This window comes from Epinephelus moara, chromosome 3 (assembly GCF_006386435.1).
Source record: "Epinephelus moara isolate mb chromosome 3, YSFRI_EMoa_1.0, whole genome shotgun sequence".
Taxonomy (NCBI): Eukaryota; Metazoa; Chordata; class Actinopteri; order Perciformes; family Serranidae; genus Epinephelus; species Epinephelus moara.
The window spans coordinates 13,026,677-13,041,188 of NC_065508.1; the positions used below are offsets into that span (position 1 = coordinate 13,026,677).

The 14,512-nt window shown below is 41.9% G+C and overlaps 1 protein-coding gene across 1 annotated transcript; it reads right to left on the reverse strand.

The window, feature by feature from the left end:
* Positions 1-10,217: 10,217 nt before the first annotated feature.
* On the reverse strand, positions 10,218-11,201 carry LOC126387738 (olfactory receptor 1-like). Its single transcript, XM_050040378.1, has one exon. The coding sequence runs from the start codon at positions 11,199-11,201 to the stop codon at positions 10,218-10,220; it is 984 nt and encodes a 327-aa protein (XP_049896335.1).
* Between the last annotated feature and the right edge of the window lie 3,311 nt (positions 11,202-14,512).

Below are 14,512 nucleotides of genomic sequence, written 5' to 3' on the forward strand. Positions count from 1 at the left end.
CTCTCTCTCTCTCTCTCATTGTGTCATACGGATTACTGTTAATTTATTATGCTGATCTGTTCTGTACGACATCTATTGCACATCTGGAAGTCCCTGGAAGAGGGATCCCTCCTCAGTTGCTCTTCCTGAGGTTTCTACCGTTTTTTTTTCCCCGTTAAAGGGTTTTTTTTGGGGAGTTTTTCCTTATCCGCTGCGAGGGTCATAAGGACAGAGGGATGTCATATGCTGTAAAGCCCTGTGAGGCCAATTGTCATTTGTGATATTGGGCTTTATAAATAAAATTGATTGATTGATTGATTGATTGAGGTTAAATTGTCAAAATTAAAGTAATAACAGCTTAAATCCCTGAGGTACTACGCTAGCATTAGTGACGGTTACATCCACTCGTATGCAGTTACTTTACGTTACAGTTCCCTCAAACAATATCACGAAGCACAATACAAACTATATAAACAAATGATCTATTAAGGGTACACTACTGATAAAATGTCGAGGTGCTTAGGTGACATTTACCCACCTGGAAGAATACATTAAAACAAACAGTGATTTTGCTGGTCTTCAGTAGCTTTACTCTAGGTGTAACTGCCAACTGAAGAACGCAGCACAAACCAACCGTTTATATACCCAGATTTGCTCTCGTGCCTTTACTCAAATCAGTTATGCATTAAACTGAATGGGGGGTATCTGTATGGTATCTGTAAAGATACAAAATCAGTATCGTATGCATAAAATAATGTCACAATTGAGTGGGCATCTCCACCTACTGCTTTGGCATGTGTATTACAACACTTGGTAGCGGGTTTTGCGGTTTCATGTGGATATCATATTTTTTTGGGAAACCGGAGCCCGAAAAACTTCGGTTTCAGTATTGATTTTTGCCACAGCTCCCCCGTGAACTACAGAACTCCCATGTTGCTTTGCAAGTGTACTAGGCTGATGAGTAGAATTTAAGAAACAGGCTAAATGACATGATGTTGCACACTCTTGTACAGTAGGTGGCGGTATGCACCTTTAAATTGTTTGCAATCCTCCAACCGAGAGAAGAAAAAAAATGCTTTGCAAGCTGTCATTCCGATTGAGACTGGCCAACAGAGACGTGTCTTACAGCTTTCAGTTTAGGCCCCGCCCACCACGGTCAACTTTTTACTCACAAAACTTTTTGACTTGTGTAGTGTAAAAGTCAAAACCCTCATCAGGTGTTAGACGATATAAGTTGGGTAAGATACAAATAGCTATATAACCATGTTAGTGTGTAGACTTCTACAAAAACTAATACTGCATTTATACGTAATATGCAATATAACGGTGTGAACTCTTAGTGACATCTCAGTTGTAAACTCTTATTGACATATATAACCTATCACGCTCTGTGTAATGATATAATGCACTAACCTACACTCACATGATGTTGTGAACTTACAGTGACACTCATACAAGTTACCACGTGCTGTGCGAAAGAAGATAGCACACTCACTTGATTGTACTGCCTAATGCACTTAAGAGTTTATATTACACGGGAAAGGTCACACACACACACTCAAATGATTGTATTACTTAATGTGCATGTAATGGTTCATATTACACGGGAGCACGAGGGACTGTAGCATGTGAGTCCCCAGAGATCACATGTTTTTAAAAAATAGAGTGAGAGCGATTCCGGAAATACTGGTGGCAGATTCCAGTTTGAGCCGGAACAAAGGCAAAGTCTGCTACCAGTAAAAACGGATCGAAATGGGAAGGACTACAGAAATGGGTGGAGATCTCTTCGACCTCCACCAGCATATAAGCCAGAGCACCGAAAGCAGATTTTCAGTCGTCCTCCGGAGGCTGACTCATGAGTTTGTCTGTGTTGTTGCCTGTGAACACAATAAACTCGATTGCATCAGATTCTGCCTATCTCCAGTGCTTTTTCTAGTACCTGCCAGCCGAACCTAAGATACTGAATTGACAACAGAAGACATTTTAGAAGAAACAAGGAGGACAGGATCGGGAGCCGTCAGGCCCAATTCCAGGCACCGATTTTTGTCACTTCACTTGCAAACGGAAAAAAATGACTCACAAACAAAACTTTAGGATTTGCAAACAAAACTTTTGGATTTGCATTTTTTAATCAATCATTTTTTACTTGCAATAAAACATTTTTTGATTGTAATATTGATACTTTTGCTCTCAAATCTTTTTTTGATTGCAAAACCTACTCTGTTTGATTGAATAATAAAGAAACAAATGTAGCTCCATATGGCATAGGTAGAAGGTGACAAAGCTACCAATGGGTATGGACTAGTCATCCTAACTTTCAACAACTATCAGAGACTGATGTTTGCCAAGTGGACTATCAAACTCAAACACACTGCAGCACTTTACAAAACTTTCACTGAACTCTGTTTTTTGCAGTGAGAGAAAGGTGGACAATACCGCAAAAAAAGTAATCAGTACAATGAGCTATAAGTTTATGTTAAGGCTCTAAGTTAATGTGTTTAACACTGCTGAAAATAAAGCCTATTAACTTTTCCTTTGAACAACAAAAAGAAGAGGCGAAGGACGAATCGCAGGGATCAACTAACGAGGCTTTGCACTTCACATGAACTAAAGCATCTAATGTTTTTGTTAGCATCGTGGTTAGTATTGACAGGGGGTTGAGAACAACGTTAGTGAAGGTACCATGACCCCCAGTGTCATTTCAACAATGCTGACGTTTAAAAAGAAACGTCATATTCTGCACATTTCCTATCATTTCCACTTAACAATTAAACACAAAGAGAAGCAGCACACATGCACTTGCAGTACAGTATAAACCTATGTCAGTGTCTCTTCTCCTTACCTTGTTTATCTTGGTGAAATCATCCCACTGAATGGCCAGAAGTGATATAGAGATATTTACAACAATTAGGGGTGAGCGCAATTCATCGATGCATCGCGATGCGACACGTGACGATTCGGCAATGATTCATTAACGTTGACTCTTTAATTACTGAATGCAACACAGCCGCAGCACCCAGAACAACAACAAAAAAAAAAAGTAGGGCGCGCAGCGCCTAATACAAAGAAAAGTAGAGCGTGCAGCGCCCAATACCAAAAAAAGTAGGGCGCGCCGCCACCCGGACAATTTAGTCAGTTGCAAGTGGACCACCACAAGCGCAGGGGAGACTCAAATGATGACCGCCATGGAAAGAGAAAGGAAAAAGCAATTCACTCGCCTCCGGGATTACAAGCCACTTTATGGAAACATTTCGTTTTGTGTGTGTGTGTGTGTGTGTGTGTGTGTTAGGGGTGAGTCCTGAGATCATAAACGGTTATGAAAAATTAACACACGAAAAACATTTTTTTTTTTTTTTTTAGGGGGAGGGGGGTGATACTAATTGTTGACTAACTGTGATAGACTGTGTTACCTTCTCCAGTCTGGCGCTCTGAACCGTAGTTGGGAGACACTGGTTTTCTGTAGATTATCTTGGCTCGTTGCTGGTAACTAGCTCTAGGAGTCCGGACCAACTCTGCCTGAAGAATGAGGATGCAGAACTGACGTCCGTGCAGGAGCACATTTATTTCTCCTCTACAGCAGAAAAACGTAACGTAACGTAACGTAACGTAACGTAACGTAACGTAGCGTAGCGTAACGTAACGTAACGTAACGTAACGTAACGTAACGTAACGTAACATAACATAACATAACACAGGGCCTTCTCACAGAGACTATGCTGTAACTGGAGCCTATCTAAACACTGTAAACAGATTGCAACCACCCGTAGCACAAACAGTACTATTTTCACAGTGCATTCCTGTCCATACACTCTATACGCCACTTCCCATAACATCTACTAGGTCACACCCACACGGCCACCGTCATAAAGCGAAGGGCTGGCCAGTAACAACTGTGAATATGACAAGAAATGGTGTGAGACTGGGTTTGGCAACACGTCATTAGCCTACAAGCTCCGTACTACTAAAAACAGCGCGCTGGTTAAATGGCCCGTTCGGTTGGTATTCAGATAACTGGGGCTTTACTGGTATAATGCAATAGCACCACCCAGCGGTGAAACCCATGTACACGTTTACACGAAAAAAAATTACCCACTCTAAACATTTAGAGATTTTTGTACACAAACTCACCCCTAGTGTGTGTGTGTGTGACAGAGAGAGAGAGAGAGAGAGAGAGAGAGAGAGAGAGAGAGAGAGAGAGAGAGAGAGAGAATGTGTGTGTTATCTGTACAAAAGGTGCAGTTACTCATCTTCGCCAAAATGTGAATGTTTCCATTTGTAAATAAAAGACGGTGGAAGTAAATATTTTGTTTACCTGATTTAAAAAAATCTATTCTGTATGGGAAAAAAGCATTGATAAAAGTTGTAATTGCAGAATCGTAGCACCCTGAATCGTAATCACATCATCAGTTGTTATAATCGCAGAATCATAGCACCTTGAATCAATAATCGAATCGAATCGTGAGGTACCTTAGATGGTTATCAATGCTGTGGGTAGTGCATCCCTAGCCTGGCGTTGCCAGACCCAATTCGCAAAACGCAAATGGGTCTGGACACAGAGTGTACATTTCCTCTGTTCCCGAGAGGCGGTATCAACGGCTGTCACTCAAAGTGCCCCTTCACGCAATTGGAAAGACGGAAAACCAATCAGAGTAAACGAAACGTGCGATGAAGGCTAGCACAACGCCACTGTAAACAGACCAGCAAGCTGCAGCGGAGATGAGCTGTGATGATGTCTGGGAAAGAGTGTTCAAGATGGTGCCCCCAGTGCGGACGCCTGTTACAGCAGCTCCTGCTCACCGCCGAGCTTTTTCTCTATTTTTTCTTTTTAACTTTTTTACTTTGAGTTTTTTTTTTTCAGTTTAGCTAGCTAGCACTTATGTTTTGCTTTGTAATGGAGGCGAAGACCACTCTCTTTATAGCGGTCTTTCTCCCATTTTTTGTTGGATATGATCGTGTGCGGGGATCCGGTGCCCAGCCGTGGCTCCATTGTTTACACCCGGGACCAGCTGTTAGCGCTACAACACACCGCGGTGCGGCCCGAGGAGAGGCACGATATTCCCCACGAGCTGCGGAGAAGGAAACGGGAATGTCGCGCCGGAGTGGAGCGCCGACACCGGAGGAGACGGTACAAACCCATCCTCCCGTCCGTCGTCATGGGGAACGTAAGATCGCTCCCCAACAAGATGGATGAGCTGTCAGCGCTGACTCGCCATCAGAGGGAGTACCGGCAGAGCAGCGTGCTGGNCTTCTGATCTCTGGGGACTTCAATCACGCCTGTCCATCCACCACCCTGCCCACCTTCACCCAGTATGTTTCCTGCCACACCAGAGACAATAAAACACTGGATTTATTTTATGCCAACACCAAGGAGGCATACCACTCATCCCCCCTGCCCCCCCTGGGAAAAGCAGATCACAACCTGGTTCATCTTCTGCCTGTCTACAAACCTCTGGTACAGAGAGAACCAGCAACCACCCGCACTGTGAAAAGATGGTCTGAAGAGGCCGAGGAGGCCCTGAAAGACTGCTTCGAGGCCACTGTGTGGGAGGTACTCAGCGATTCCCATGGGGAGGACATTGACAGTATGACATCATGTATGACGGACTACATAAACTTCTGTGTGGAAAGCACCGTACCCACTAGGACTGTATGCTGCTTCTCCAACACCAAACCCTGGATTACTCCAGAGTTAAAAGCTCTCCTGAAGGAGAAGCGGAGAGCTTTTAACTCTGGAAATAAGGAGGAGCTGAAGGCCGTGCAGAAGGAGCTACGGAGAAACATCAGGCTGAGGAGGATAAAGACGAGGAAGGCTGCGGGTCCAGACGGCATCAGCTCCAGGCTCCTGAAGTCCTGCGCAGACCAACTGTGCAGGATAGTTGAAACCATCTTCAACCTGAGCCTGAGGCTGGGGAGAGTACCACAGCTGTGGAAGACATCCTGCGTGGTACCTGTGCCCAAGACTCTGCACCCCAAGGACTTCAGCAGCTTCAGACCGGTGGCATTAACATTGCACCTCATGTAGACTCTGGAGCGCCTGGTCCTCTCTCGTCTCTGCCCTGCAGTAGGCCCTTCAATGGACCTGCTGCAGTTTGCCTACCAGCCTGGTATTGGGGTGGACGACGCCGTCATCTTCCTCCTGCATAGAGCTCTTTCTCACCTGGAGAAGCCTGGAAGCTCTGTGAGAATCATGTTCTTTGATTTCTACGGCGCTTTCAAAACCATACAGCCTGCACTTCTGAGGGACAAACTGGAGCACATAGGGGTGGCTAATCACCTCACATCCTGGATCCTGGACTACCTCACGGACCGGCCGCAGTATGTCAGGACCCAGGATTGTGTATCGGACTTGGTTGTCTGCAGTACGGGGGCCCCGCAGGGGACGGTGCTGGCACCGTTCCTCTTCACCCTCTACACTGCAGAATTTTCATACCACACCCCCACCTGTCATCTGCAGAAGTTCTCTGACGACTCTGCCATAGTCGGCCTCATCACAGATGGGGACGACAGGGAGTACAGAGAACTGAACCAGGACTTTGTGGACTGGTGCCTGAGGAACCACCTTCAGATCAACGCGGGGAAAACCAAAGAGCTGATGGTGGATTTCCGCAGGCGCAGACTCCTCCCCCCAACACTGGTGAACATCCAGGGAAAGGACATTGAGATGGTGACATCTTATAAGTACCTGGGTGTTCATCTTAACAATAAACTGGACTGGACTAATCACATAACAGCACTGTACAGGAAAGGCCAAAGCAGACTCTACCTGCTGAGGCGGCTCAGGTCTTTTGGAGTGCAGGGGGCGCTCCTGAAGACCTTCTTTGACACTGTGGTGGCATCAGCCATCTTTTACGGAGTGGTCTGCTGGGGCAGCAGCGTCTCGGCTGCAGATAGGAAGAGACTGGACAAGCTGATCAAGAAGGCCAGCTCTGTCCTGGGATGCTCTCTGGACTCTGTGCAGGTGGTGGGAGAAAGGAGGATGACAGCCAGGCTGTCATCTCTGAGGACTAATGACTCCCATCCTCTGCAGGAGGAGATAAAAGCTCTGGAGAGCTCCTTCAGCGATAGACTGATTCACCCAAAGTGTGTGAAGGAACGCTATCGCAGGTCCTTCCTGCCTGCTGCTGTCAGGCTACATAACTAGCACTGCTCACAGTAAACTGCACCATGGACACTTTAGGGACACTATGGACACTTAATGGACACCATAATAAGCATAACTGTCCCCCATGTTATTGTTGTTTATTTGCACATACAATATTCACTTTGCACTAAATATGTTCACTTTAATCCATTGCTCACTTTTTATCCACTGCTCATTATTATTATAATTATTATTATTTATTGCTGTTTCTTGTATTTTTGTATTCTTTTTGCATGCCTAGTTTGTTTTACGTTTTTAAATTTTAAAATCTTTAATCTGACTCTTTCCCCTTGACTGCTGTCAACACTGGAATTTCTCAATTGTGGGATCAATAAAGGTGTATCTTATCTTATCTTGCCGTCTTTGCGGATTTCCTACTCACTGTGGACTCCGAGTTGCATGGCTGTGATTCCCAGCTTGGTTGCTTCCCTGACCTGCTCCTCCATGAGAGCAACTAGCGGAGAAACAACAATAGCCACTGGGTTTTCACTGGGTCCTATCTTTTTCCTGATCAACAGAGCCAGTTGGTAAATTAAACTTTTACCAAACCCGTTAGGAAGGATGGCAAACACATCCTTTTTTTCAATAAAAGCTTTCAGTGCAGCCGTTTGTTCTGCTTTTAAAGAAAATGTACATTCCAGTTCATTCAACACATTTTCCATTGCAGTTTCAAAATCAGTAGCCATGTTGGTTGTTTACGAAATGCATTCACTCCGCTCCTTGTCCCTCCTATTCTGATGACGTGATTTCAAATAACCCGCCACAAAGTAATACTGTAAATGGTTGTGATTGGCCCAGTAAGCTTTAACCGATGCCAGAATACGCCTTTATGATTGCATGGCCAGACTGATCTGTGGAGCGAAATAGAATATGAGCTCGCTAGATTAGGATGGTTTCACCAGGCTAGTGCATCCCATCACACAGCAGCTTTTAGGAATTTGTGCTGGTAGACGCAAACAGACACCTTCCCACAATACAAAGTCAATAGATAGCAGTGAATTGTTTTACCCTCCAGTGTGGGTGTTCTGTCTCGATATAGGGTGTAAAGCAGGTGTCTCGTGCAGGAATAAATCAGGGCCTACTACTGCTGGATAGCTTTTATCCACTTTAATATATACAAGCACATAAGCTTTAATAGCTTTTGACCTATTGATCAGGGAAATAGCCGTGCTGACATACACATCTGTTACTAGGGCTGATGTTTTAAAGCATCGAGCAAGCATCTTAGTGGTTTAGCTTTTGAAATCATGCTTAAATCACATAAAATCCTTTGGACTGTTTGTTTGTTTTCACACCACAAACGTACCACACCAGAGTCCCTTTAGAAGCTCACCAATACACACCTTTTCAAGTGGTGTCAGTTTGGTTGTGTTGATCAGGATTTGATTTAAACCTTTCACACCAGCCCAAATAAATTATGATAATCGGGCAGATGGACCTGAGTTTGTTTAAACCAAACTAATCAAGTCAGGTGTGACATCACCCTTAGAGCCTCTATGCCGCGTCACACGGGGACCTTCAGTGATTAATCTTTATCGAATTAAATAAACAGTCTAGTCAGTCCCCATTGTCTTACAAGAAGGTACTTTATTACCAATCTAGCACTAAGAAGCCAAAACTCCACACAACTGTGGCTGCAAAGACAAAAACACTTCCCTTATGACTGATATACAAGAAAACAAGCTACCAGAGGGGCATCTATGACTCATCTTAGCTATCTGGTCATTTGCTCTTAACACCAAAATCCAGTCAAAACCATAACCACAACTTTACTTTATTACCAATCTAGCGCCAAGAAGCCAAAAGTCCACACAACTGTGGCTGTAAAGATTTCTGCTTGACAAAAACACTTCCATTATAGTTGATATACAAGAAAACAAGCTACCAGAGGGGCATGTATGACTCTATCTGGTCATTTGCTCTAAACACCAAAATCCAGTCAAAACCAGTAACCACAACAAGCACACCTCAAGAAATTGAGACACAACAAAGTTGTTTAATCTTTACAACTAGCAGTCTGAACCTCCTCTGACATCAAATGCTGCTCTCCCCTTCTCAGTTATTCTTAGGTAATTCAGCAATTTACAAAAACATTTGGTTTGGATTTTTTACCACAATCCTGTTACCAATATGCTGCTTCATCCAAATCTTTTATCAAACCAGAATACACTTTTAAACATGTAAAACGACAACCGACAGACACAACAACAAAAAGATTTTATAAAAACCTGTTTTTTTTTTCACAACCACCTCCAACACAACCATTTAATAACATGCATCACTGCATCCTGAATCACATCCTACAACACAGTGAATGTCACATTTGGTTTAAGTAGCCTCAATATGACCACAATCCTTAATATAAACATCACTTTGCATAAACAGGGCAAAACATTTCGGCAAATTTGTGCTGTTCATCTTTTAGAAAAAATGTTATTCAAGAAATCAGCTCCACAGAACCCATGATTCCTGTGGCTGCCTCACAAAGTTCTTCAAAAAAAGGTCTGCATGTCCCGTAAGAAGGCCAGAAAGGTTTAATGTGATATAGTGATGAGTTAGAAAACACAGCAGACTAATCCAGAAGAGAGATGCAGGCAAGAAAACAAGACTGGCCTTGATGAAACAAATCTTTAATAATAATGATAAATGTAACAAATTAAAAATCACCTTCTTTATACTTTAGATTCTGGACCACATGAAAATGAAAAGAAAATATCATTTTTATATACAGTAGACTCCATCAAGTAATGTGCAGAGACACAAACTTTGATGACAAAATAAACAGAGTATCTTTCCATTACACAAGCATATAATCACAAATTAAACCAAATAGCAGAAAACAACTCTTATTGTATGTGTGTTGTACATGTGTTATATTGTGGACTGTAGTTATTGTGTTACCTTTAAAATGGTTATTTTATTTGACGCTCAATTATTATAATGTCCTTTTTTGTGGAATAAATTCAAGTTAAATTTCATTTTACAATATTTGCAAGGGTAAAAAGTACTTAGTATTTACAGAAACTATTGCTTGATTCATTTTACTCTAACAAGTTGTACTTTAATGTACATAATGGAACAAAATATACACAAATGATCACTTTATGATTACTTTCTTTACCGTAATTCTGGATTTATTTCTAATTTTTAATAATTTTTTTGCAGATTCTTTAATTTCTTGTGTCTGTAGAACATAAATGATTGGGTTCAACATTTGGGAAAAGACCGAGGTCATAGTCAGGTTAATGATGAGGGCATTTGGATGCCTTTCACTGTCAAAAGTATATGAGATTAATACTGGGAAAAAATAGATGGCTGCTAATGAAAGATGACCTGTGCAGGTTTTAAAGGCCTTGAGTCTTTCCTGAGCTGTGGCCACTTTAGACAATGCATAGCCAATACATGAATAACTAAACAAGATGAATATCAATGGAAGCCAGAGAATAACACACACACAAACCAAACCAATTACATAGCTGGGTAAGTAGTCATTACATGCAAGTGGGAATATCTGGCTATGGTCACAGAAATAGCTGGTAATAACCACAGATTTACAGATGGAAAGTCTTGTAAGAAGGCCAACTGCAATGAGTACTGCAATTATGACAAAGACCCAGAAAGAGGCAATCAAAGACAGCATGAACCTGTTGGTCACCTTCACTTGATAGTGCAGTGGGTAAATGATAGCTATCAGTCTGTCATAGGACAGTGCAACCAGATTAAAAGCCTGCATTGAAAGGCTAGTGTAGCAGAAAAAAAGGAACGTTAAGCAGTCATTGTAGGGGATGTAGTGATGGTTAAACAGAAAGATGTCAAGAACCTTTGGCACCAAAGTAGTGCTACTAAACAGGTCTGCAAATGCTAAATTAAAAACTGCAACATATTTTGGAGTTCTCAGATTATGATCCAAGTATATGACGATCATCACAAGTGTGTTTCCCAGCACTGCAACAACATAAACAAAAAAGAGAAAGACGTAGTAATAATTGATATTAGGTATACCAATAAATCCCCTTATTATGAAGTATTCAGGTCTCACAAAGATGATGTTTTTTCCAAGAGCTGAGTTGAAAAACTCCATTGTAAAATTTCAGTCAAACTCATTGTCTGAAACACGATGTCTACTGTAGAGAACAGAGCTGCACGTTAGCACTGTGTTCTGTGATGTAGACAGACTGGAGCTCCTCTCTGACCTCTCTTTTGTCTGATCCCTTGAGTCCATTGTGCGTAACAATCAGTTAAAAAAAAAAAAAATCAATCCTGGGGCATCAGTGGCTTAGTGGATAGAGCAGGCGCCCCATGTACAAGGCTGTTGCCGCAACGGTCTGGGTTCGAGACCAGCCTGTGGCCCTTTGCTGCATGTCATCCCCTCTCTCTCTCCCCCTTTCACACTTGGCTGCCCTGTCCATTTAAGGCAAAATGCTCAAAAAAGTAAATCAATAAATAAAGAAAATCAATCCAATGACCTCACCACATTCATGAAATATACTCACAGGATTCTTTGCTGCAGCTTTCTATTGGAAGCTGTTGAAGCATCCATTGTATTTTGATGTAATTTGTTCATATTACAGGATAAGGCTGGTATTGTCTATTTTTTACGATTGTCAACAAATCCCATAAAAGACCAAAACCAAAAAGTCAGTAATCTTTCTTTAATTACTTCTGCACTTTCTGTCTTTGGTTTAACCCCAAGCCCATTCATCCCCACTATGGACGTTTATTGTTAATATTTACAGCATGTTATACTTGTAGTTTTTGGGGATGATTTTCTGCAATGGATTGATTTGGCCCATGTTTGGTGCTCTAGTGTATACCTGCTCAACATGACATGGCAAACAAACACAGCTGGCGATTAGCTAGTGAATACAGTATGCAGTTGAAGAGCAAATTATTTCTCTTAGGCATTAGAGACCAAAAACAGGGGGGTATTCCATCAACCTAGCTAAGAATATCCAGACTAAGGTGTAATCTTGAAGTGTGACTAAACGCCAACTCCCAATCTAGCGCCATCCCGTTCCATCAAGTGAAATCAGCTGACTCCAACTGATGCTAATTCAAGCCTCACCTGTTAAGACTCAACTCATGCACACGCCCAGGGAAAATAAAAAGCCCACACTAGTCGAGTGCCGAACATGTTGCAAAATGTCAAAAAGCAAAGGAAAGGAGCGAGCGGAGGCTTTTTCTTCCTTATGGAAGTGTATGAGGACTATAAGGACATAATTATGAAAAAAGGCAATACTGCAGCGATTAATAAAGCAAGGGAGGTAGCGTGGCAGACTATTGGCGACAGGCTAAATGCGTAAATGACAAAGAAAATTCTGCATTTCAGCATAATATCATGTTCTATAAATCCTGCATCAAAGGTACAAAGTATATGTAGATAAGACCACCTATTAAATCTAACAATTCAAGTATGCCTAATGAAATTCACCAAATGTGTAAATTAATATTAGTGATAGACTATTTATCACATTTATCTACTGATTGCTATGTACATTTCAGATGATGCATTTAATTAGCCTAGGTATTGATTTGGTGTGTTTGCAAAACTTTAAAAACTGTTTTTAACAATTTCTTCCAATTGCAATTAGTAGTCCACATTGTGGTTAATTATTGAATTTAATATTGTAGTTTTTTTCCTTGTAACTATCATATATGATTCTAGGTTGTTATTGTTATTCTGTATGTTTTTACTATGTATATAATTGTGTCCTGTGTGAGGACCCCAGGAAGAATAGCCATTACTCCCACAACAGAGTGATGGCTAATGGGGATCCTAATAAATAAACAAATAAACAAATCAAACTATTTTATGTGAATCATCGCATTTATCACATAATTGATTGTAGATTAGGACATTTCCGAAATGATCAGTTTATAGGAAATAATCACATGACATTTATCTATTGATTGTAGAAAATGACATTTAGCAAATCCATCAATTCAGTGGAGATGAGGAAACCTGTGCAGGTGATAGTGAATCAATTATCTGTTTCTCATCATTTGGGAGTCAATAGGCTCTGTGCACCAGCTCCATTACTTCAGTACAGGACAGGAAATACTCATGCCTACTTCCTTTCAGGAAGTAGTGGAGCTGGTGCACAGAGCCCATTGTAATCTCTATCCCTTATTATATCAAAATAAGGAAAATCTCTTTAAATGTATGGAATGTGCTATAGGATGAGGAACAGACAAACCACAATGGTGTGTGTCCCATTTTCATCCCTCACTGTTTTTACCTCTCTGCAAACAGTTGCCTTACTTAGCCTCTCAGCATCACCAGCACTATACAGGAATGTACCGCTAGCAAAGAACCTCAGTGCAATACAGACTGACTGCACAGTGGTCAGAGACTGGCTGCTGCTTGTGACCTTTATAATGTGTGGTTCCAGCAAACTGCATAGATACACTATGCTTTGCCTGCTGAACTGGTACCTCTCCCATAGATAGGAGTCCGTCTGTATCAATGGGTTGGTCCTGTCCTGGAAGACCCTTGGGGCTGGTGGTGGTTGGAAGGCCCTCTGGACAATGTGGGCCTCCCCATCAACAGGATCCTCAATGAAGGGGCATGCCATTATTTCCTAATTTACTCTCTCTTGCTCTGTCTCTGTGTCTCTCTGGGTGTGTCTCTCTCCTTCTCTTGGATGCACTCCTTATATGGCCGTTGTCAGTTGACCTTAATTGGCTGTGAATTTGCGAGCCAATTGGAAACAGAGCAGGGTGGGGATGGGAGGGCAATCACATATTCATGTGGTTTGGTGTACATATACTAGGGTTGGGAATCTCTCTGTGATAGATGATTCGATACCTATCTAGATACACGGGTTACGATACAATTCAAAAACGATATATTTTTAACACAGAACGATTCGATACGATTCGATACAGTGTAGGAACGATACGATTTGATGGTTAACATTTGTTGATGTAGACATTAATCATACATTATAAAATAAAGAAGCCAATTCTATAAAAGTGACATTCTTACAGTATTTTCAAATTTGTAAAAGACCACATCCCCAAGCATTGTTGCTGTATGGCACTGGCAAAAATAAAATAAAAAGACAAACAACAATAGGGATGCACCGAATATTCGGTAACCGAATATATTCGGCCGAATATTGCAAAAAAACACACATTCGGTATTCGGTGGAATAAGTTAAAAGCAAGGCCGAATAATAGCGGCGTGTTTTGATAACGCAATCAAACGGCGTGCCGTGACGGGCGGAATAAAGTGTCGGCAGTGTGGCGAACCGCCCGTCACGGCACTCGCATTTGCGACTACAAAATAGTTTTGAGCGAGCAAAATAGGCTTAAATCATTAAGCACTCTGTGCGAGCAGCCTACAGATTTCAACCAGCAGCAGAAACGAAAGGCGAATCCCATCGGTTG

Bases quoted from the DNA above. Each gene is read 5' to 3' on its own strand.
- LOC126387738 (XM_050040378.1), bottom strand. From the start codon at position 11,201: ATGGAGTTTTTCAACTCAGCTCTTGGAAAAAACATCATCTTTGTGAGA.